Here is a 23,537-nt window from a genome sequence, read left to right as displayed (position 1 = left end):
TACAGAGCTAAGATGGAAACCAATTCCTTTCGCAGCTACTTGGTTTGTAATGACAGCATGTACCTGTAAAAGGATGTAACCTCTGATCCCATAAACGATTCCAGGTTCTAGCTGGAAATTAGATCATTTAAGGTTGCTTCAGGCCAGAGATCTCAGTCTGGAGTCGAGTCTCCATAGTTGGAAAAATGAAGAGCCATGTTTGTTACATACAGAGAGACATTAATTGAAAAGAATGAATTATTTAGGCTTTCTAGGGAGATGGGCAGGCAAGGGTTTTATATTGCAAAAAAACTCAAGAGAATCAGCTGTATCTTTCATTATTACCAAAAGTTATCTTCTCTTTCTGCTTAAAATGGAGAAACCTGCCCCAAGTTCAGAATACACATAGTTTCTTTGCAAAACAACTTTAAATTCCAACCTCTATTGTGAAAAATGTAACTTTTGGCAGCCTTAAATGCATTACTGTCATAATCTCACATACTTTGTTCTTTCACATTGACATCAGCATATTATACAATATGATATATAATAATATTTGAGTGTTGTAACATTTTGCACACTTGGCCTTATAATTGTATAGTATTGTTAACACATACTAAGACAGAGTCCTAGCAATTGCAATGACCTACCAAATGTTCAGGTTGAGTTACGTAGTATATTGACCTTGAGTTTTATCTGCTCATGACCTCAACCTGCATGTGTCAAAGAAGCTTAAGTCTGGTATTTGAAAAGGTGTGGCATATTAGCTAAACCTTTTTTAATTAGCTGCAAATGCACTTATAGCTACTGTAAGATCTTCATCTATTCACACTGATTCTTATTTGCAAAGCACATTTTAGCACATATTTTGATCTGGAGTAAACAAGGTTGTGCCTGTGTTACAGTTTTATCTGTCTAAGGTATGCAGATAAGCCTTGTCTGAAAAAAAAGAAGAAAAACATCTATTTCAAGTTAAAACAGCTCTATTTTGTAGAGCAGTTAGGCATAATTGACAGTTAATATAGAGTACATATACAAGCTATGACAGTTTAATATTATTTTATTATGTTGAACTTTGTACTGATTTTCAAGAAAAAATATGATGTTTATGTCTTCTGGTTACATTCACAGTTACCTGTGTCTTTGTATAAATAACAGAATTGTAAAAGATTCACAAGTTTGTCAAAATCTGAATTTGAATTCCTATGGCGTTTCCAAATTATGTTAGATTTTAGTTTGGAAATGTGCTCTTCATCCCAGGGCTTTGCTTTTAGATAAACTGATGCTCTTTTGTACTTTTCTGGTATGGTTTTTAAATCAGTAATTGGTAATTTATGACATTGGTGATTGTTACATTTCCACATTAAGGAATAGCAGAAGGAGATATTTTGACACACTGCATTCATAATAAATGTTAACAGATCTACAAGGGACATTCAAAAAGTTTCTGCACTTTTATATTTTCATTGGAAATGGTGAAGGCGGGAGGCAAGGAGTATTAAATAGGCAATAAAAAAGTTGGTACAACGTTGGGAAAATTGCATCACAAACGAAGGTGACTATGTAGAAAAGTGATGTAACTTGTTTTTGAAATTCTTAATAAACAGAGTTAAAAAAAGTGTTGAAACTTTTTTAACATCCCCCGCATATATACAGTACATATATATGGGTTGTGTTCATATTCATATTTATTTATATATATATATATATATATATATATATATATATATATATATATATATATATGTATGTGTGTGTGTGTGTGTGTGTGTGTAACTGATTATATGTCTTTTACAATATTGAAAATTACACAGCTTTCAGACTACTAACAATATTGCCAAAATTTTCAAACACTGTAAGGTTTTATTTTGTTTCTTATTTGACTGCCATCCCTACATATACAATGCATGCTTGATGAAGTTATAGTTTGTAATGATTGAGTCTGTACATACATTACTGAGCCTAATATATATAAAAGTATATTCAGGTATTTTAAAATAAAATTATATATTCTGAGATACAGAATTATAGACTTTTGTCAAAAAAAAGCAATGCAAGGTTTGACACTAGGGTCAAAACACAAACTGTTTTCACTCATGAGTATGGTTAAGTGTCTATTTTTAACTTAAAAAAATGTGGCAAATGTTGGGATTTGTTAAAACAGGCACTGATAGCTACTTTGTTTCACAGATAAGGCGAATCTAAACAAACATCCTCCAGTATGTGTGCTGCCACTTGGGACGGGAAATGATTTAGCAAGGTGTCTCCGATGGGGTGGAGGTAAATATAGCAACCTTGCATGTCATGATGTTGAATATTTGTTTTCATTATCCAGGCTTAATGAAATTAAATATTTGTATCTAACACTTTTTACTCATATTTTTTAAGTGTATACAGTTGTGTTGCTTGTTTGTTTCTTAATGTGTTTCTTCTATGAATTGTATCATTATTGTTGCATTAGGTTATGAGGGAGAAAATCTGCTCAAGATTCTGAAGGATATTGAAAACAGTACAGAAGTAATGTTGGACAGATGGAAGATAGATGTAATTCCCAATGATAAAGAAGAAAAGGGTGATCCTGTGCCTTATAGCATTATTAACAACTATTTTTCCATTGGAGTGGTAGGTTTTACTGTTTTTTATTGACAAATTCAGTATTTTCCAGAAATCTAATTGTTGTTTTGCTTACCCCTTCAAACTGTTGAATCATCTCTGATGTTTTTTAATGATCTTATTTTAATATAAGAAAACAATCAAACAAACACTACTACACAGGAATGCTCCGATCAGGTTTTTTAAGGCCAATACCGATTTCATGTTACTTGATTGGCTGATTCGCATGTAGATTCCAATTTTTTTTTCTTTATCCCTTTAAAAAGCTTTGTACACTAATCTCCTGCATAACCAGACAAATAAGTTTATTTAATTTTTATAACAACTATTTTTTAATTTTTATAATTGAACTATAGACCACAGGTGTTAACTGTTCATTTTTTATTAACAATATGAAATTCTGTAGGCTTATTGTTCAGTGATCCTAAAATACTAAAGTAAATAATATTTCCTTAAAATACATACTTTAACTAATAAAATATGTACAAAAATATTTGTCCATAATACATATGGCATAAAAGCTTCTCATAATTACAAGCTGCCATACTGTTTAGTTTTTTTTCTGTAATGTACCTATCTGAAACAAGGCTTAACTATAAACAGTAATTTTCACCATTTCTCTGACAAATAAATAACTATAAACACTGCTTAAATGTAAATATATATTTACCTATATGTTTTAATCATTTAAATCATTAATTGTACTACAGCTTTTTGCTGTTAATTAATACATTTACTATATTTATACAGGTGTGTTTTTTTCTTCAGTGTATCAGCTAGACATTCTTAACTCTTGAGGTTTAATTTTAAAATATGGATTACTATTTTAATTATGTAGTACTTGTTTCTTACCAAATCTTATTCTGTATGACACATAACAAATAATAAACACAATACAAATGTTTTTAAAAAAGCCTATTATTGATTAAGCAGCGATTTCAAATTCATCTTTATCTTTCTTTTTCCAATTAATAGTGTAAGGTATTGCATTTTGAATAAGCATGCTGCCCAAACTTATGCAATGTTCATTTTAATTTAAAAGACAAAATCAAGCTGTGAATTCCTTAAAGTAGCTGTTTTTGCCATTTGTCTAGCTACACAGGACAAAATCTCTGATTACTTTTTTTTTCCAGTCTATTACACACTACTTTCTTTAACGTTAAGGTTATTATACCAATCACCTCTCAATTCACTGATAAAACAGGCTTCCACTCACTGCTCTTTGTTTACACTACAGGAAGTTGTTTGCAAAAAAAAAAAAAGACGAGTGCTGCCTCAAATACCATAATACCTTGTGTAAAGAAGCATTACAACTAAATCACCGCAAAGCTTAGAAATGTAGGGGCTGAAAATACATATACTTCTCCTTCATTCTCTTATAACTCCTATTATTTCCGTCTATTTCCAAAGGTGAATAGCCAGTAGTCTGTGAGCAATAGAAAAAATGCATTGAAGATAAGGGAAAGAAGTGTCTCTTATCATGTTATAATGTGAAATTATCAGAATTGATGTTGTTTCCACAAACAGTGTTTTTTGGGCTGGAGCCAAAGGACTTAATTCAAACACAAATATTAGGCCCAAACCTAAATTTCCACAGCTCCATAAATAGATAATCTGATTCCATTCTATAAAATGTTTTTTGGTACCTAGAAAATGCAAAACTCTATATCAGATGCTGAAGTAGTTGATAATACTTCAGACTATCTTTGATGGTTTGCCTATATATAGATATCTATCTTTAACAAATCCAGTTTGACCCTGTGACATTATTCTGTTCTATAAAACTTAAGGCAACTCTTTGACATCACTATTCAGTATTATTTTGTAAGGTCCACATTCCACATGGTCTTTATATTTTCTTTGGAAAGACAATAATCAATACCAGACATAAAGTGTAGGATAGGATATTATTTCCTCTAGCTTCTTGAAAGCATAGCTAACTTTATACCTTTCCCCCTGGATAACCAATGGATGAGGTAAAATAAAGTTTCTAATTTAGTGTCACATGTCTGTTAAAATCCTAATAATGATCTTTGTGTAATAAGCCTCTTATCTGTTATGTGACTATTTGAAAAAAAGTTAATTGATTTACCATAAGGATGTTTCTTCTGCAGTCAGTCCACATCGTGGTACTATTTTCTTATGCTGTGCACTATGCTTATATTGGGCTGTGTCAAACATTTAACTACTTCCTTTCTATAATATATTCTTTTCCTAATCTCATGTTCTGTGCATTTTCCATTCCAGTATTCAACCTAATTAATGTATTCCATAAAAAACACTGCTCATCAAAGTATTTAACAAACCTGAACAAGATCTGCGTGCTGTTTATCTTGTTGCATATCTGAGGTGTCTCTCTGTGGGAAGCAGGTCAACACAGAACGAACTCTGCAGGCTCTTTGATTCTGGAGATGGGACAGAGCTTACTCCAGACACTAATAGTGTAATAGTGGCAATGACCATTAATACAATGCAAGCCAAAATTATTACATTTAGATGGAAAAGGTATTTAAGAGTGTTAAAAAGCACCCGACCCCAGTGGTCACAGGTTTTGTAAAAAAGATTACATTATAAGCTGGATGCTTATTAAGTTTTATTTATCTTTATTTCCATGTCTTCATATGTTCTTATAGTATATAACTTTACATGTATGTAATAATATGTTGAGGTGGCACAGTAGCCTGGTTGTGAATCACCTGCTCAAACGTTCTCCCAGTGTCTCAGCATGTTTTCTTGCTGGGACTCTGGTTTTCTTCCCATATCTCTGAAGATGTGCAGCCTATGTTAATTGGCCATTCCAAATTTGTTCCTGTGTGGATGGGTATGTGAGTTGACCCCACAATGAACTAGTGCCTCATGCAGACTCTGGTATCCTTGCAGTCATGGTTTGGATTTAATGGATTTGAAATTTTATGTTATGTTGATGGAGTGGCCAGGAAAGTTTCAGAATGAGTTTCACTCCTTAGGGATAATTGTCTTGTCTTAGTTTGGAGATACCGCATCTCTGCCTGTGTCATCATGTCAATTGCTTTTCATAAATTGTAAGGATGACTCTCTTTCAATAGGATAATTTTGGACTAGACCTAAATTTTTTCTGGATAGGTCCAGTGGTCCCAAGTGGTATGTTCACATAGAGTAGTCATTAAAAAGAGCTTGTTTTAACAAAAGGTTGGAAAAACATTCTCTTCCAACATACCTTACTGTGGAATTTTATGTGAGCTGTCTTATGCAGTGGTGAAAAGATAAAATGGTGGCCGTGCATAGAGGAAGTAATGCCTTGAATGCTTAGATGTTCCAAATATTTTTTGTCAGCTGCAAGAATAAGATAACTGAGGACATATCCAATAAATTTAGAGAGTTTAGACTTTGGTGGAAAATCTGTAAGGTTCACTGCAGATAAGAAATGATGGTAGAGTTAGGGAGCAATGCTGTACTAAATGACTTGTACTCGCAAGCATGTAGATTCTGAAACAGACTAGTCATCTCAAAGATACTTGTTTTTGCAGTTCAAATTAATAATGTATCTCCCCTCTACATATCATACTTTGAAAGAGCAAGATGTAGCTTCACATGCTAAAATTAATAGGGAAATCATTTACTTTATATAGTGCCTTTAAAGAATGCATAATTCAGTTCAATGAACTAACAGATTGAAATTAACTTTATAATACTGCACAAATTAATATAATATGCTTAATTATTTCTGAATAATTGATATAATCTTTGCATTGTATGGACAGAAACTGCAGAATCTCTTTAAAGGAAATGTGTGTGTTATGTGGCATTAAAGAAGCAGTTAATTAATTTGTTTGCAATTGACTGGATTATAAGAATAAATCAACTCAGCGTACAATTAAAATGTAATGTCAGTTGGCAGAGTCATGGCATTAGAAATGTTCTCCAAATCAAACCACTGATAAAATAACCTGACCTACTCTTTATTAGAGTCCTCCATATTACACATCATACGACAATATAAATTAAGACAGTGTTCTTTCTACAGAACACTCAATTATGAAGGTAGGAGAGAAATATGTAGAACGAATAAAAAATATTCATGACTAATTAAGTAAAAAGCACAGACTTTACAAAGGTTATCTGACTATGAATATACAGCTATTCTTCTTTCAAGTAAGACAATTAAAACTTAATGGATCAATGTAAATTGAATACCTTTATAGGTTACAGGTTAACTTTTTTTCAGATAATTGTTTTCATTAAAATAGTAATTATTTTTTAAAGGCAAAATAAGTCTCCCTTGTAAACATTATCTTCTTTTTTCAAATATGTTTGTATTTGTAAATGAATGTTAGTGTAATGAAATGTGCATTGTATAAGCTTTGCAGATTTGCTGCTAATTTTACTTTAAAAATGCCAGAGCTGTTCAACAGCACACTTTGCATTCCCTTAGGATAAAACAGATAGGGGAAGTCACCAGAGAGATAATTTGATACCTTGTTATTTAGAATATTTTGCTAATTCTTATCTACTGAATGTGTTAATAGCTCAATTATCCTTTTTGACTGCAAGAAAGGTAATGCCAGATGTCTATGGGTCTAAATAGGAGTCTGGCCAAAGCCTTTGTCAAGCGCTGGCATGATTTAGTTCAAATCAGAAATAATGCAAACAAAGATCTAAATTACAATGTTCATCTCTAATATCCTGGCATCTCTATGTAGTGTAAGGGGTTATGAATATTGTTTGCCTATATGTAGTGCATTAATCCTTTCATTTTTGTTGAGTATTGCATGATGCTTCAAGCTTCGTACACTGGTGTTTCCAGAAGAAAGTAAAAGATTTATAACTATTCTCATCATAGTCTTTATTACAAAGCCAAAAATATTAAGGCAGTCATGCATTCTTATAGGGAAAGGAAACATAGTAATGATAATAATAGTAATAATAATAATCATCAGTAGCATAAAGGAATAAAGAGGATAAAAACCCAAAAGTGCACAAATTGCAGTCCTTTTTGCTTTTTTGATTTTTACAAAATGTCTAACTTAATTTTGCAGAAGGAATGCTATTTCCCATGGAAGAAAATTGCAATTGAATGATTTTAAATAACTCATAGTAAATGGAGAATGCACGCCATTAATAAAAAGATGGTAAAGACACATGCTAAGACAACTGAATCTAATTGTGAGGTATACGGTTTTTGGCAATATATGAGTATTTGCATGTTTCTGATATTGGCTGGTACAAAAATCACCATGAAGTGGCTCTTCTGAACATAACACAGCTGCTCGTTTGTTTAAAAGACAAATGTGCAGAACTGCAGCTGTCTGAAAGCGTAATAGATAAACTCCGGATGTGGGTCGTACCAGCTGGTACAAAGGTCATGAAAACTCTGCTTTATAGTTGTGATGATAGATTTGCAGCATATTTAAAATGAAGCTCATTCTTAAAGACATTGAGCATATTGTGCTGTCTGAAGTCATGCTGGGGCTCACAAAATCACATATACAGTGGCTTATAAGGCATAATACTTGTCAATCCATTTGGAGTTCAGACTTATTTTTAAGCACTGACCATTCTAAAAAGCCCTGTTAAAATCTGAGGCGTAAATGTGACTAGCAATACTTTGTCTCTCAATGTCTTCAGCTTGCTTTTCACCTATCGGTGACATCTTTATCATTTTCAACAATACATCAGTCATCAATCCATGTTATAGTTTCATCTATTCTGGTTGGTCTTTAGCCTAAACAGAAGGTCAGTGCTGCAGTAGGTGTAAAACTTGAATGCACACTGGAATTGATGGTCCAATAACTCAACAGTCATATTAATATTTATATTAGTTGAATAGTGTGCATTAAAAGGCAAACAAAAAATATTGAAAGTATAGCAAATTATCAACTGTACAGTATATCACCTCATGCTTTACAAGTTTAAAACAATAGCTAAGTGATACAATTACTTAAGAAGCTGTGTGTGTCTGTGTGGTTTGGACTTGTGATGGCCTTGTACAGCATTCCTTCCTGCAATATGGCTAGTGCTGCAGAAATAAAACCTGGGCCCTTAGGACCATGTATTGGATTAAGTCGGCTTGAGAATGCTTGATTAAATGTGTAATTACATTTTTAAACTGTATCATTATTTGTGAGAAAGAAATACACAAAATGGTAAAATATATACGAGGCAATCTACTGTCTTTCAAGAAATAACTAGATTAGACTGTGGATGTCAAAATACCAATCTCTGTCACAATAATTTGACTGTTTTGGCCTGTATAGAAAGGCAATAAAGGAATAACTTTATTAATTGTCACCCATTCACCAGGAGGCTGGATTTGCATAGTGCATGGAACTTTGCTGGATGGAATACTAAGTTAAAGATATTTAAAAGATATTTTAATGGGGCAATTATGCTGCAAAGGCAAAATGTCAGTATTGACAACATTAACATTATTCTTACATTACAGTTTAAACACAAAGGATAAAACAACCAAAGTGAAGCATAGGAATTTAGAAACATTGATCAAACTGACTGCGTGTCTTTGACCCAAATAGACTCCAATGGTCCTTTTTGGAAACCCAAGCATGTGGAAAATACAGAGTTCAGTCAGTATGAAGCACATAAAATTTCAAAATAAATGTAGGAAAAGACTTCACAACAATCATTAAAAAAGTGAAAACATATAAACCAGTTTAGTATAAAATAAAGTAATGTAAACAGAAAAATCATTTAAAGAACTTCTTCCTCTTTCAGCTGCTCCCGTTAGGGGTCGCCACAGCGGATCATCTTCTTCCATATCTTCCTGTCCTCTGCATCTTGTTCTGTTACACCCATCACCTGCATGTCCTCTCTAACCACATCCATAAATCTTCTCTTAGGCCTTCCTCTTTTCCTCTTCCCTGGCAGCTCTATCCTTAGCATCCTTCTTCCAATATACCCAGCATCTCTCCTCTGCACATGTCCAAACCAACGCAATCTCGCGTCTCTGACTTTGTCTCCCAACCATCCGACTTGAGCTGACCCTCTAATGTACTCATTTCTAATATTTAAAAATAAAAATAGAAATTTATCAGACAAAATGAAATTATTTGGAGGAAATTAACAATTAGCAATAGTTAAATATGGCACTCAGTTTTTTAGCTGTTAGGAAATAAAAAAAGGCTTTGTCTATTTTTTTTAATAGTTTGTGATTTTCAGCTGTATTGTATCCGTTATGTATACTGTACATTGACATGTATCATGATGCTGGATAATTAGCAAATAAATATCTGAAGAATTCACTTTGCCAGTAATGTTTTCTTGTTCTATATTACATTTCATGAAGTTGTAACAGAGGGAATAGTCTTTAGTGGTTAATTTTATAAACAAATATCCATCTATTATTCTAAACCCACTTTTTCTGTTACATGGTTTGACAAGGCTGGAGCCAAGGCTTTACGGGACACAGAAGCACAGTCATGTTCACACTAACATTTGACCATAATGGTCAGTGTTAGACTAAATGATTATCTTAATATGGAATTTTTTGGAATATTTAAAGACATTAGAGTTCCTGAAAAACAAAATCTACACAGACATAAGGAAGATATGCAGGAATTCAAATTCTGATCATGGAGCTGTAAAATGATGCAGTAAATTGAGAATGGGCTCACTGCCTGAGCTTGCCATGCGGCATATCTCACCAGGGATTGAATATTATCCCTCACACTCATAGCACTTATGTGGACTGGACACGGCCACCACTTAACCAGCTGAGATGTCATATTTTTATCTGTTATTTTGCATTTAATCATGTCAATAGAATTATTAAATAAAATCTCATTTGTTTTTAAAAGAATATAAAAATGTTAAAGAATACAGCATTAAACATATATATAATATATTCACTTCCCTGGTGTCTTCATTTGCAAAGGAACTGAAATTTTCTCAGTACCACATTGCAGAAAATAACAAGGAAATATGCAGAGATCATTTGCAATCACACTGAGACCACCTACACGGTTAGCTGATTTGATGCAAATTTAAATGCCAATCAAGTTGTTTTGGATGTTAAATATGAAGTAAAGTTCAGCAAACCCAATATGTGCATACAGTTAATCTGTAAATATATAACTAATAAAAATAATGTGATAAAAATGTAAAAGGGTAAAAATTTTGAAACAGATATTGGACCTTTAGTTGTACATTTATCAGAATATTTTAAAGGGGCAATTTTGCTGCAAAGGCAAAATGTCAGTATTGAAAAGATTAATATTATTCTTATGTTACAGTTTGTCTATTCAGTGTATAATTTACTCTCAACATCTATGTAAAGATATATATCATTTAGGGTATAATAAAAAAATCACACCCAGTTTTCTAGTTATTCTTACCAAAATTAATGGTGTGCTGAAATAAACAGAGTTAGTGAACTTCAGCTGGAGTCTCCCTAGTGACAAAATTACTGCTATAAAAGTGAGATATTGTAGCTCCTCCAGAAAGATAATTCATGATAAATACATTTCTTTTGGTTTGAACATCTGCAGTCATCCATTAATTTTCAGACCCCGTTTTTTTTTTTTTCCAAGTGCAGTGCTAAAGGGAGACATCCGGTCTAAGCTGCAACAGATAGCACAGCTCAGCATCTAATGGTACACAGAATATCAGTCCATCAAAGTGCATAGTAATGCATTCAACCACACTTAATCACCCAGCTGATAGTTTAAAATCTACTCAACAACATGTCTTTCAAGTTGAGGAGGAACCCCCAGTCCACAGGAGAAATCCAAGCTATCACTGCAAGAGCACAAATACTACGAGACATAAATATGAATCTGTGGACCACTGTGCCATCAGTAAGACCACCAGGAAACTTTTTCTCAAGTCCACAGCATACAAATAAATTCATAATATTTTGTTTGTTTAAAAAGACTAAGTGCAGCTGTCCTTTATCTAAAAAAGGATGGCTTTATGCTTTTGTTAATAATAATAAATTAACCTAACTTCAGTTTTTAATATTAAGTAGTATGTACCCCCTTAGAGTAGTACTATGGAGCATCTTAGATTTATTATTATGTTCATTATCTGCTAATGATTCACATTATAGTAAACTGAATTCTTAGTACTCTTCACATTAACCCCAGTTTTTCATAGCTTTACATAATATATCCTCATAATTACATGTTGTGATATAGAAGAAAGTACTGGTTAGGAGAAAAACATATTATTAATGCACCTTTTGGGACCAGCACCTTAAAAATGACAGGCTTGATGAGTGCACCTAAGTAATACTACATATAGTTCAAATTAAAATATTGCTAACAAAATCTTATTTTTTCAAAGAAAATGATTACAAGATGACATTAAAATAGGTGAAGAAAACAGTATGATTGAGGGTAAGTTTCAGACAGTGTTTTTATGGAGAACTAGAAGATGTGTTGAAATCTAAGCAATCAATCTAGACCTCATGCAATGCACAGGTCTCTGTTATTGGCCATTTGGTGTGGGATTCATAAAAACAATGTTATTGTTTGTGATGTAGTGCCTATTGGAATGACAAATGCAATGCATTTTATTACTAAAAATGTTTCTGATGCACCATCTTTTAGAATGACAGAGACAAAGCAGAATATATATGAAATAAACATATAGTGCCTATTTCACAAACCAGTCCTGGTTTCTCTAGTAATGCATTTACTGTATTTATTTCAAACATATATTAAATAGAATACTCATTACACCAAACTCATGGGCAAGTACTGATTTATCATAATTAAAGTGTTCTGACCCATATAATATGTATGTGGAGTTTGTATAGTATGTCCTTGTAGGATCTCCTACAGGTGCTCATTTTTCTCCCTACATTTTAAAGACAAATGTGTTAGTTTATTTGTAAAATGAAAGTGTGACCAGTGTAAGTGTGTGGCCAAGTGTACCCTACAGTGGACTGGTGACCAGGATTGCTTCTTGCTTTGTATCGTGGTGCCGTCAGGATAGACTGTTGCCCCAATGACTTGTTTACCACAGGTTTAGAAATAAGATGGATCTGTTCTCTTAATAATATTTCTTTCACAATTACAATTCTTGGCACATTCTATCTCTTGAATAACACATGACTTTAAAAAATGTACTTAACATGTTATTGATTTACCATTGACATTATTTATGGTCTTAATAACGTTAATACAATCATATTAAGTTATAAATTGTATTAAAACATAACTTTTAAGGTTATAAGTAATCGAAAAAAAAATCCTAAGGCAATAAAGAACCAGGTCTTTCCAATCACTTTCAGTGGCTTAACAAGGTACAATATGGTCTTTCATTAATTTTTTGATAATCATAGTTACACTCATGGACTATATAAACATTGCTGTATATGAGTGCAAGAAGGTGAGGTAAATATTTTTAATGATAAAAAGATTATCTTTAAATTATTGAAACAATAAGTGCCTTTTGCAAACCCTAACTGTATAGTCATTAGATGTTTTCTATGAAGAAATGATATGCTAGGATGTTGTGATAAACTCACACAAATTGTTAATGTGTATGTATGAAAAAATCTGATTAAAGGATTGGAGGAAAGCACTTAATTTCAAAAGCTCTCACATAGTTGAGCCACAATGATTCAGTCTACCAGTTTGCTTCTAATATTTACCTTCTTGAGTGATGTACAGGATACGTTTCAGATCACAGATAAAAGTTTGCATCACACCTATTATGCATTATGGAATTTAAAACAGTGTTAGTGTAGTTAATATTTTTGTGAAGTAGCAATATTATGTTGGTTATAAATGGGTTGACATAACTTTCTTATTAATGCACCAATTTCAAATGCAGAAATTATTTTTAGAAGGACTTAAAACAAAGTTGAAAATAATATTGTTTTACTTAGTACAATCTTTTAGGCAAACCTGCAACCTGTCAACTTGTGTCAAAATTCTCCATGCCAAACTGATATTTGAGTGAATGAGATATAAGGATGGTATTCCATCATTTTATTTTATTTTTCATTTTTAATATTAGAACACATATATACAGTGCATCCCTTCCGAAAATTCAGCATTTTCAGATACTAACCCCAAATTGCAAGTTCTAAAAAATAATTATTCTTATGCCTATGAAGTCAAGACTGCTTGCATGCAAGCCGTTATTTTTGCAGGACCGATGTGAGTCATTTGTATTGCACGTGTTCCTCAGAGTGTTACGAGTACTAAGGATTAAATTGTGAGATAATATTGATTATTTAAGATCAAAAAAATAGCCAGAAGATGTAGACATTAAAAAGGGATTGAAAAATAGGCTTGGGTAAAACTACCACAAACAATAATTGAAATAACAAATTGCCTTCAAATTAACTAGGATCTGTTTCCCATATCTGTTGCTTGTGTTTTTGGTTTGTCCTTTGAAATCCAGTCTACTGTTCGGACACAGTTTTCAGTGTGCCTCCATTTTATGTATGTGTGTAATGGTGACTCAATGTATTGTGTGATCTCTGCATCACATAAAAGGCACAGCAACCAAAAACAACATGGCTGTAGCCATGCACAGATGGCCAATAAATGACAGCCATCATCTAAAAACCAGAACACAAAATGGCACCACAGCGTGTGCAAAAGCTTCCAAAAAAGTGTTTTTAGGATTCCCAAAACAAGGATTTATCACGGAAAATATGCATGTGGCATTACAACTAAGTAATAATGGTAAGATTGGGGTAGGGGATAATAGCATTACTGATGTCCTGTGTTAACCATTACAGATACACTAAGAAGTGAATCAAAATGACACCTTTTACTGGTTAACTGAACAGATTACAATATGCAAGCTTTCAAGGCAACTCAGGCCTCTTGTTCAGGCCAGTTGTTTTTAAGAAAGCGAAGTTCCCTGTGTTTATATATACAATAGGAAAGAAACAGCATTTGAAAACATTTAAGTGGGTCATCTTCAGTGTCAAAAATTAACAGACCTCTCCAGCCTAAGATTCATTTCGGAGGGGAGGAGAACAATGTATAGTTAGGATCTTTTGATGAGATAACTGTCCAGCAATGTCTTTTGATATTTTTGATGAGTTTTCCTTACAATGTGGATCTGTAATCAAATCTGGGTCAGACAGATAGATGTAAATAGTCCTCATATCTTATCATAAAACTCTTGTCTCTATTTAAACCATGTTCTAATATGTTAAATGTTATCATCAGTTTAACTTCCAATTCCTTTGCCTCCTGCTGTGTCTTGAAGTTGCTCTTAAGCAAAGAGACTTTAAAGTCCTGCTCACAGTGTCCATTGCTGCTGAAGTAAGCTCCTACCAGAATATCTCTAGTGCCACGCTGAATGTGGGACCAGTATAAATTAATTCTTTGGCCAAGTGTTTGTCCAGTTTCTCCCATGTAGAGTGCACTGTTGGGATGTTTCATATATAGAATTAGGTATAACACATTAGATGATCTGCATATTAAAACGATCCCTTTATGCAATATTCTTTTCAGCAGTGTGATATCTGTATTATAAATGTGAGCACGTTTTACATCTTTTCTGTAGCAGGGATATGTAATATTTTCTTTTTGGTTCACTCTGAGAGCTTCAGAACAATTAGTTGCTACAGGTTTGGTGGTTGTCTGTATGCCCAGAGGGGAGGTTCTGGGACTACAACTGTCATCATTGTTTAGCATCGGCTGAAGTTCTTTTGTAATTTTGCAAAGTACTTCAGCATGACGGTTATAGGTAACAGCAAGAACATTCTATAAAGGGATCATTTTCCTGCAGATCATCTAATGTGGTCTAGCTAATGTGCTTTATGTTATTGAATGCTGTTGTTTTCCTAGTAGTATATATATATATATATATATTCACGGCATTCATAGTCTGTCACAATCTGATTGTATGGGTGGTTACCTACCAGGTAACGCTTGTGGTTGGTCAGCAAGTCGGCTAACATCCGCCACGATGCCCTCAGTTGTGAGAAGCAGATCATAGAATGGTTGAAATAGTTTACTGTCAAATAATGCAAAGAGTACGCGACATGTGTTTCGTCCTAATTCTGGGCTCATCAGGCGTACACACTCTAATGCACTCCCTCTTGGGAATCGAACCTCGGACGTCAGCATTATATATATGGAAGAGAAGTTCTGTGATACGGTTTGCATATTTGCAGCTGGAGATCCACAAAGGGAGAAAAAATTAATCACGTATCATAAAGTAGTTTTCATTCCTGAGCTTTCAACCCCTGCCAGGGATCTTCATTATTGGATAATGCTTAGACTTACAAGAATCAAAGGCAATATATAGCAAAACATTTCGTGGAAGGGGTGGGGAGGGGGGTGGCTAAGTCAGTGTGATGGGGGGGGTGGGGGTATTGGGTGTACAGTTTATTTATTATGAACATGTTCTTCTTAGGGCGGCACGGTGGCGCAGTGGGTAGCGCTGCTGCCTCGCAGTTGGGAGATCTGGGGATCTGGGTTCGCTTCCCGGGTCCTCCCTGTGTGGAGTTGGCATGTTCTCCCCGTGTCTGCATGGATTTCCTCTGGGCACTCCGGCTTCCTCCCACAGTCCAAAGACATGCCGGTTAGGTGGATTGGCGATTCTAAATTGGCCCTAGTGTGTGCTTGGTGTGTGGGTGTGTTTGTGTGTGTCCTGCGGTGGGTTTCACCCTGCCCAGGATTGGTTCCTGCCTCGTGCCCTGTGTTGGCTGGGATTGGCTCCAGCAGACCCCCGTGACCCTGTGTTCGGATTCAACAGGTTGGAAAATGGATGGATGGATGGATGTTCTTCTTAAGTTTCCATATGCTGGATTTATGTCCAAGTGTCTGTTGATGGCGTTCTCATTTGATAGCCAACATTCGGCCAGCTCTCTGCCACTTTTAGTACTGGCCTTAAATTTTACTTGTACATTGTCCCAGTTAAATGTATGTCCTGTTGATTTAGTATGCGTGTAGATCAGTGATCGTGAGTCCTTTCTTCTGACGGCGTTGCGATGTTCCTGTATACGTGTTGCGATTCTTTTTGAAGTTGTCCTATGTATACCGCTGGGCAAGAACTGCATGGAATGCTATAAACTGTGTTTCGTGTTTCTGCTGTCGATTTCTTGTTTTTAGCATTGAAGAGGACCGTGCGCAAATTGGTGACAAATAACCGACTGTGTGAACCTATGCAAATCGCTTCTTAAATCAAACTTAAAAATTTGCAATAATAAAATAATAAACAAGGTTTTGGTCATTTGTTTTTTAGTACTGACTAATTAAATAGTCTATTATGATAAAGCATGAATAAAGATATTGTCCCTACAGTATTTAATTTTTTTTTCTCTTAAATTTTGTTTTTGCTTATTACCCATTTATTTAGACAGCCTTCCCTATCTGAAACTTGAATAGCAGCGGTTCTCTCTGATTTATATTTTGATGTTTCAAATGAGAAAAACATGATTATTCCTTAAATAATTATCTTCCATTGCTAAAAAGACACTGTTTTTTCATGCAGATGAAACTCATTAGTAGTAAAAGGATATGATTAATGCAAGCTAGAAAAGTGGGTTACAATTAGATGGGTCAAAAAAAAAGAAAAACAGTCTAAAGACAGACAGCATTTACCTGAAATTCATGCTTCTTCAACGTATTATAGTAACTACCGGTAGTCTGCAGAACTGCTTCCAAAATCTATGTCAAAAAATCTTCATGCATAAGAGAGCAAAGGGTGAAAACAATATTATTTCATGATGAAAGGATTTTGTAAAAGGTTGAAAAATACAAGGTAATATATAAGCACAAAATTAGAAGGTTAAGTCAAATAAAAATCATTTTTAATATCTATATATAGTTTCCTTAATTTCACTACACAATATTTTTGGTAGCCCTGATAAAGTTGAAACCAAATGTCAGTATTTTCCAGAATTAAGCCCCTGTCAAATCTTTCAGTTATAATCTTCTATATCTGATAAAACTGTATTAATCGCAGGCAAATTACACTTTTGCTGATATATATCTAGGGCCATTTCAGTCTTGTACTGTTTATCAGTTTAGTTAGTGAGACAAATGACCATAATTCAATCTTTTCCCACTCAACAAACCAACAACAAAGTGCCCAGTCCTTCCTTTATAATTGATGTCAGGATTAGCCAACTGCTTTCTCTCTGCAACAGCTTTTTCCTGTGCCAGCAATTGCTGATCCATAGCAGAAAACCCTATTGCCTATGATGTGGCCGCAAACAAAAAGCTACAGCAACCGTTCTGCTCTAAGAGGTAATCCAGTACACGACATTAGCAACAGAAGACAGATCATAACAGAGTTTGGCTTGGATGCTGCATTGAGTCTTACCTCACTAAAGGATTGCAATATGAAAAAGCAGGACAGACAGTACAGAAAAGCAGCACATTCATTTGCTGAAATAAAGATCTGATCACCTGCAGTACAGCACGTATTGCAACAAAAGCCAAGTCAGAGAAAACCATCTAGACAAAGAAACACAACTCATGCTTATCATCCTTCTGTGTTCACATGTGCCAATGAAAATCTCTCTGTGGGGCTGCAAGACTTGAGGACACCGTATCCACCCATTGAAGCACCGTAACCACCCATTGAAGAACTGAATAAAACTAAGTGCATTATTCTTTATACATTTGTTTGAAATTAACATTGCTTGTAACTAGGGTAAAGTTAGTGAACATATTAGCATTTGTACAGTATTTACACACACAAGGGGGTGTATATTCACACAAGGTCTGATGGCAAGCTGTTCAGCCTTTCAGGCCTAAAAACAAAGACCAAAGTCCAGCAGGTCATTATGATGCTAATGATGCTATATTGACCATCCACTCATAAAAGCAACTGTAGAGACCGACAGATCAGTACTCCAGTGCATTTCAGGACTTTGACCTTATCATCAGTCTACCCACTGCTGTTTCAGCACAGACTTCACTAGATTGGCCACATCCACCAGATGTCTGACAGAAGGATCCTCAAGCATCTCATTTACGGTGAGCTGGCTGATGGCACCAGAGCACAAAGCCGCCTCCACCTCTGCTTTAAGGATGTCTACAAGCATGATAGGAAGTCCATGGTCATTGACATCAGCAGCTGGGAGGAATCTGGCAGTAACCACTAGTTAGCAAAGACTAACCATGCTGATTCAAGTTGCAGAAGAGAAGACAGTAATCCTGGGGACAAACCAAGGCAGCAGTAATGCTTTGTTTAATCAATGCCAGAGGGACTGGCACTCACAAATCTGGCTCTTCAGCCACACCAAAAACTATAATACCATCACCTCATGTTTCTCTAAGTGTGCATATGCCATGGTCTCTCGAGACCTATGGATGCCTAATACTATTACAGTATTTATAGTTGTTTGTGTTGCTTGAATTTAAAGTAGTAACCTGTGATGGGTAAGTTTTAGCATTTATACATTTTTTCTCCAGCATTTGATAGGAAAACTAAACTCACAAGTGCATCTTCCTTTAATTCGTAGAAGATGTTGGTGCACAGACATGTAGCAGCTTCAGAATAGAAGCTGTTGGGGGGAAACAAGCCCGAACAAGGTGTGAAGAGAATCAATGCCGTTGTAAAATAAGCAGCTGGAAACTTATACAATGAAGAAACGTTTAGACAGGAAATCTTACAAAAATATTTAAAAACCAGTCCTGAATGAATAATGTTTCCTTGGCAATTCTTTATACAAGATTTTAGACAAGAATTAAGGATGGGAGATATACCTCAGAAGTTTGTGGCCTCACTTTATATTAAAAAAGGGAGAGAAAACCAAACTAACATAGGTGTATGTTTTGTGTTGTAGATTTGTTTCTTGGCATCTGTTTATACCTACATATATCCATCCTCTACTATTCTTATGTTATCAATAAACTATATTTTATTGCAGTTAGCATCTTTAGAATATTTGTTGCGAAATAGTCTTTCCCCGTCTTTGAACCATAAACAGAGAAAGAGAAAGTTGATTTGTGTCCACTTTTGCCTTTGCTCAGAAGCTGAAACTGATATTCTTCGGGTTTATTTGGCATCCCAAATTGAATGTAAAATGGAAATGTTCCACAGCATGCATTTGTCCATTATCCTTGGGTAGACTGAAAGCATTCTCTTTGGGACCTTGAAACTTACCATCCCTCTTTGAGCCTGAATGTGTTATAGCAGGTCTGCAGCTTCAAAAAAAAAAATGGGGCCTGATTTAAATCCATAAAGCCATGTCACTTTCCGTGGGTGCGACTGCATGACCACGGGGAGTTAATGAGGTAGTTTGGGCGAGTCGCACCTGCACGTGCGGGTGTGATCGTTCTCAATTGCTTCATTGGCTTCCTGCGGCGGGTGATAAAGGTGCTGCACCCATGGAGACAAGTGTGTATATATACTGGCCGGCACAAAAGGAGAGAGGAGGGGAATCAAATAAAAGGAAAAAGATGGAAAGGAAAGAGGTTAAAAGACGTAAAAGGGAGTCTTGGAAGGACGATCTGGCCACGTGGACGGAGGAGGCAGTATGAGCTGGGGCCCCACGAAGAAGTGTTGGCTGTAGCACTCTAGGGGCTAGTTTGTCCCACTGAATATTCGGGTGGGGTGTGGCAAGCAAGGCAGGTGCCCTCCCTAGGCTTCTGAGGTGCGACCAAGTGAGATGGAGTTATTTATGTACTGTTTATAGAACACTGCACAATGGACACTTTTTTGGTTTTACTTTTGTTTTTGACTGTTTTTGAATAAAAGCACTTGGGCACTTTTTCCATCATCCTCTGGCATCATCAGAGAATTGTCCTCATTTGTCAGCTCATCTCGATCATAACTATCGACGGTGTTGGTTCAGCAGACTCCCATGTGGGAAAAGGGAGTCTGTAGAGGACCGGCATTGTCACACTGAATGTCTTCTCTCAATAGAGGTTTGGGACCTTGAAACATACAACTCCTCTTTGGGCCTGAAATGATTTATCTCTGTGGAGCTTTTAAAGCTGGACGCTCTGGAATCTCCTTGAACACTCCCTTCAGTAGCTATAATATCCAATCTTCTAAGACGAGCTCTGTGCCAGTAACTGAACACAATCTGGGAGAAGAAGCCAGACTTCATAAGATGATCCTAGAACCTAAACGTTTGTGCTACAATGAAGTCCAGTATTCAGGAGGACAGTGCAAAGGGCCTAACACCCAAATTGAGCTGAGAAAGGATATATCACGGTATGGATGTTGACAAAGGGTCGGTTAAGAAAGACAATGATTGCACTCAACTGAAAGCCAAATTCTTGATTTGAACTGAAAGCAAAACAAGTTTACACAGCATCGAAAATTTTCTTGGAAAAGAAAGGCTGGGCAATGTCAGTCTGCTCTATCCGTGGCAAGATAATTTAGAATTCTACGTAACTAGTAAACAACCAGCTAAAGACTTGCTTTCTGATGTTTAATTGTTGCTGTCTTGAAAGCTCATGAATAACTGTCAGGTAAGCTTCTACTTTTTGCCAACTTTTAACTAAGTAGGAAACAATAGAGCCTTGAGTTGCAGGATAATGCTTTAACCTTGGATATCTCACTGATATTATTACCAAAATTATAATTACATGGCTCCAGTACAAATAGTTTTAGTGCCATTCTCCATTACTGTACAAGTGTCCATATACACATGATGGTCTTAATACTACAAGTAGTATTGAATGTTAGCATATTGTAGCATTTCAGCTACACAACAAGTCTCTTAATTCATCAATAAGTTTACAGTTGGTTTCCTACTAGCTTTTTGTGTTGGCTTTGGTTGATATTATTAACAGAGTTATTAGTATTAATGTGCAACAACAGTTTTATTAGAGGGAATGTTTTAATGCAGTATATTCTACAAATATTATAGCTAATAATCTTGCTTATATTTATAACTACAGTACAGGTAAAATTCCATTACAAAGAACTTCCAGGAACCTAAAAATATTTCGTTGTACAGTGATCCCTCGCTATATCGCGCTTCGCCTTTCGCGGCTTCACTCCATCGCGGATTTTATATGTAAGCATATTTAAATATACATCGCGGATTTTTCGCTGCTTCGCGGGTTTCTGCGGACAATGGGTCTTTTAATTTCTGGTACATGCTTCCTCAGTTGGTTTGCCCAGTTGATTTCATACAAGGGACGCTATTGGCAGATGGCTGAGAAGCTACCCAACTTACTTTCTCTCTCTCTCTCTCTCTTGCGCTGACGTAGGGGGGTGTGAGCAGGGGGGCTGTTCGCACACCTAGATGATAGGGACGTTACTACCTTCTGTGTGCAGCTGCTTCCTGAAGGACATGCTGCACGGTGCTTCGCATACTTAAAAGCTCGAAGGGCACGTATTGATTTTTGCTTGAAAAACAAACTCTCTCTCTCTCTCTCTCTCTTTGTCTGCTCCTGACGGAGGGGGTGTGAGCTGCTTTGTGCCGCGGTGCTTCGCATACTTAAAAGGCAAACAGCCCTATTGATTTGTTTGCTTTTGTCTCTCGCTATCTCTGTGACATGATCTGCTCCTGACAGGCACTCCTTTGAAAAGGAAGATATGTTTGCATTCTTTTAATTGTGAGACTGAACTGTGATCTCTGTCTTGTCATGGAGCACAGTTTAAACTTTTGAAAAAGAGACAAATGTTTGTTTGCAGTGTTTGAATAACGTTCCTGTCTCTCTACAACCTCCTGTGTTTCTGCGCAAATCTGTGACCCAAGCATGACAATATAAAAATAACCATATAAACATATGGTTTCTACTTTGCGGATTTTCTTATTTCGCGGGTGGCTCTGGAACGCAACCCCCGCGATGGAGGAGGGATTACTGTAATGAGATTCTGTATTTGTTGCTATAGTGCTTTCTTACACTTGCGTCCAGGCGTCTGCAATCATTTCAATAGCTTCTTTCGCATTAATTTTAATCTTCTCCTGTCTGCAAGTTATGCTGATGAGAATTTTTCTCAGCATTTCCTTGCGATAATACACTTTCAAGGTGCGAATGATGCCCAAATCCAATGGCTGAAGCACTGCTGTACAATTGGGCGGGAGGAATTCAACGCAAACATTATCTAAATGTGGAAGCATGTTGTGGGCAGCACAGTTATCAATCAGAAGCTGAATCATCCTTTTCTTCTTCTTCATATTGTGAGGTTTCTGAACTCTTTTGGGATCCCCCCCCCCCCCAATGGGAACGTCACACTGAAGTGCGTCCCGAAGTGTGATTGCCGTGTCTGTGTAAGATTGTTTGTCCGTTGCTGGGGCAGGGCAACAACAGGCTCACAGTGTTGCAGTGAGGCGCCACAGAAGCGAATCCTAAAAGATCAGGGTCACGCTATAAGTCCCTGTCTTACACCCCAAAACACGAGGCTGAGTCTCAGTACTTTAGAAAAAACAGCTTTATTCAGTTTGAAACAGGAACAGCAGGGTTATTTATTGTAGCGGGATCTGCCACTCTCCTATAAACAGACACAGCAGTCAGGCAGAGTCGTGGCCAGGTTAGTGGCCAGGTAATTCTGTTCCCTGCATTTACAATGTTCCTTGCATCACCCTTCGAGTTTGCTTTGGCGGAAAGATGCAGCAGAGCTGTGAGCCTGCTGTTGCCCCGGCAACATATAAACAGTCTTCCACAGACGCGGTGATCGCACTTCGGAATGCTCCTTGGCAAGTGGTCCAGTTGGGGGAGGTCCCAAGAGAGTTTAGAAACCTCACATTTTCTTGAATGAGTGCTGCATTAATAGGATTGTTTTTTGAATAAGCATCACTTAACTACATAAAAACAGCATTTTCGACGTCTTGAAATGCAGCAGTTTGCATACGTTTGCAACCTGAGATTTTTCTTCTGTTTTTTGCACAGTCTTTAAAGAAAGTTGACGGTGTCAATGGCGAAATTCCAAATTCACGGGCAACATATTTTTTCTTTTTGCCACAATCGAGAGCTGCAAAAATGAAATTTTTCTAATATGAACTGTTATCGTTTTTTCGTGTCTACCGTTTCTATAGGAGGGTGACAATGAGTTAAATCCCAATGGTTGTTTTTCAAATGTTGACAAGCAATAAGCAAAAGGTATCACTGAAAACC

At 35.8% G+C, this 23,537-nt stretch overlaps 1 protein-coding gene across 1 annotated transcript in view; it reads left to right on the top strand.

The window, feature by feature from the left end:
* Positions 1–23,537, top strand: part of dgkb (diacylglycerol kinase, beta) — a 696,992-nt gene that overhangs the window by 325,628 nt on the left and 347,827 nt on the right. Inside the window, exons 18-19 of the mRNA XM_028817172.2 lie at positions 2,170–2,259; positions 2,441–2,601. Of these exons, the coding sequence (XP_028673005.1) occupies positions 2,170–2,259; positions 2,441–2,601 (251 nt within the window). The remainder of the gene's footprint in view (positions 1–2,169; positions 2,260–2,440; positions 2,602–23,537) is intronic.

This window comes from Erpetoichthys calabaricus, chromosome 13, assembly GCF_900747795.2.
Source record: "Erpetoichthys calabaricus chromosome 13, fErpCal1.3, whole genome shotgun sequence".
Classification (NCBI taxonomy): Eukaryota; Metazoa; Chordata; class Cladistia; order Polypteriformes; family Polypteridae; genus Erpetoichthys; species Erpetoichthys calabaricus.
Note: the sequence above shows the minus strand (reverse complement) of the source record. Positions and strands in the feature narration are given on the sequence as shown.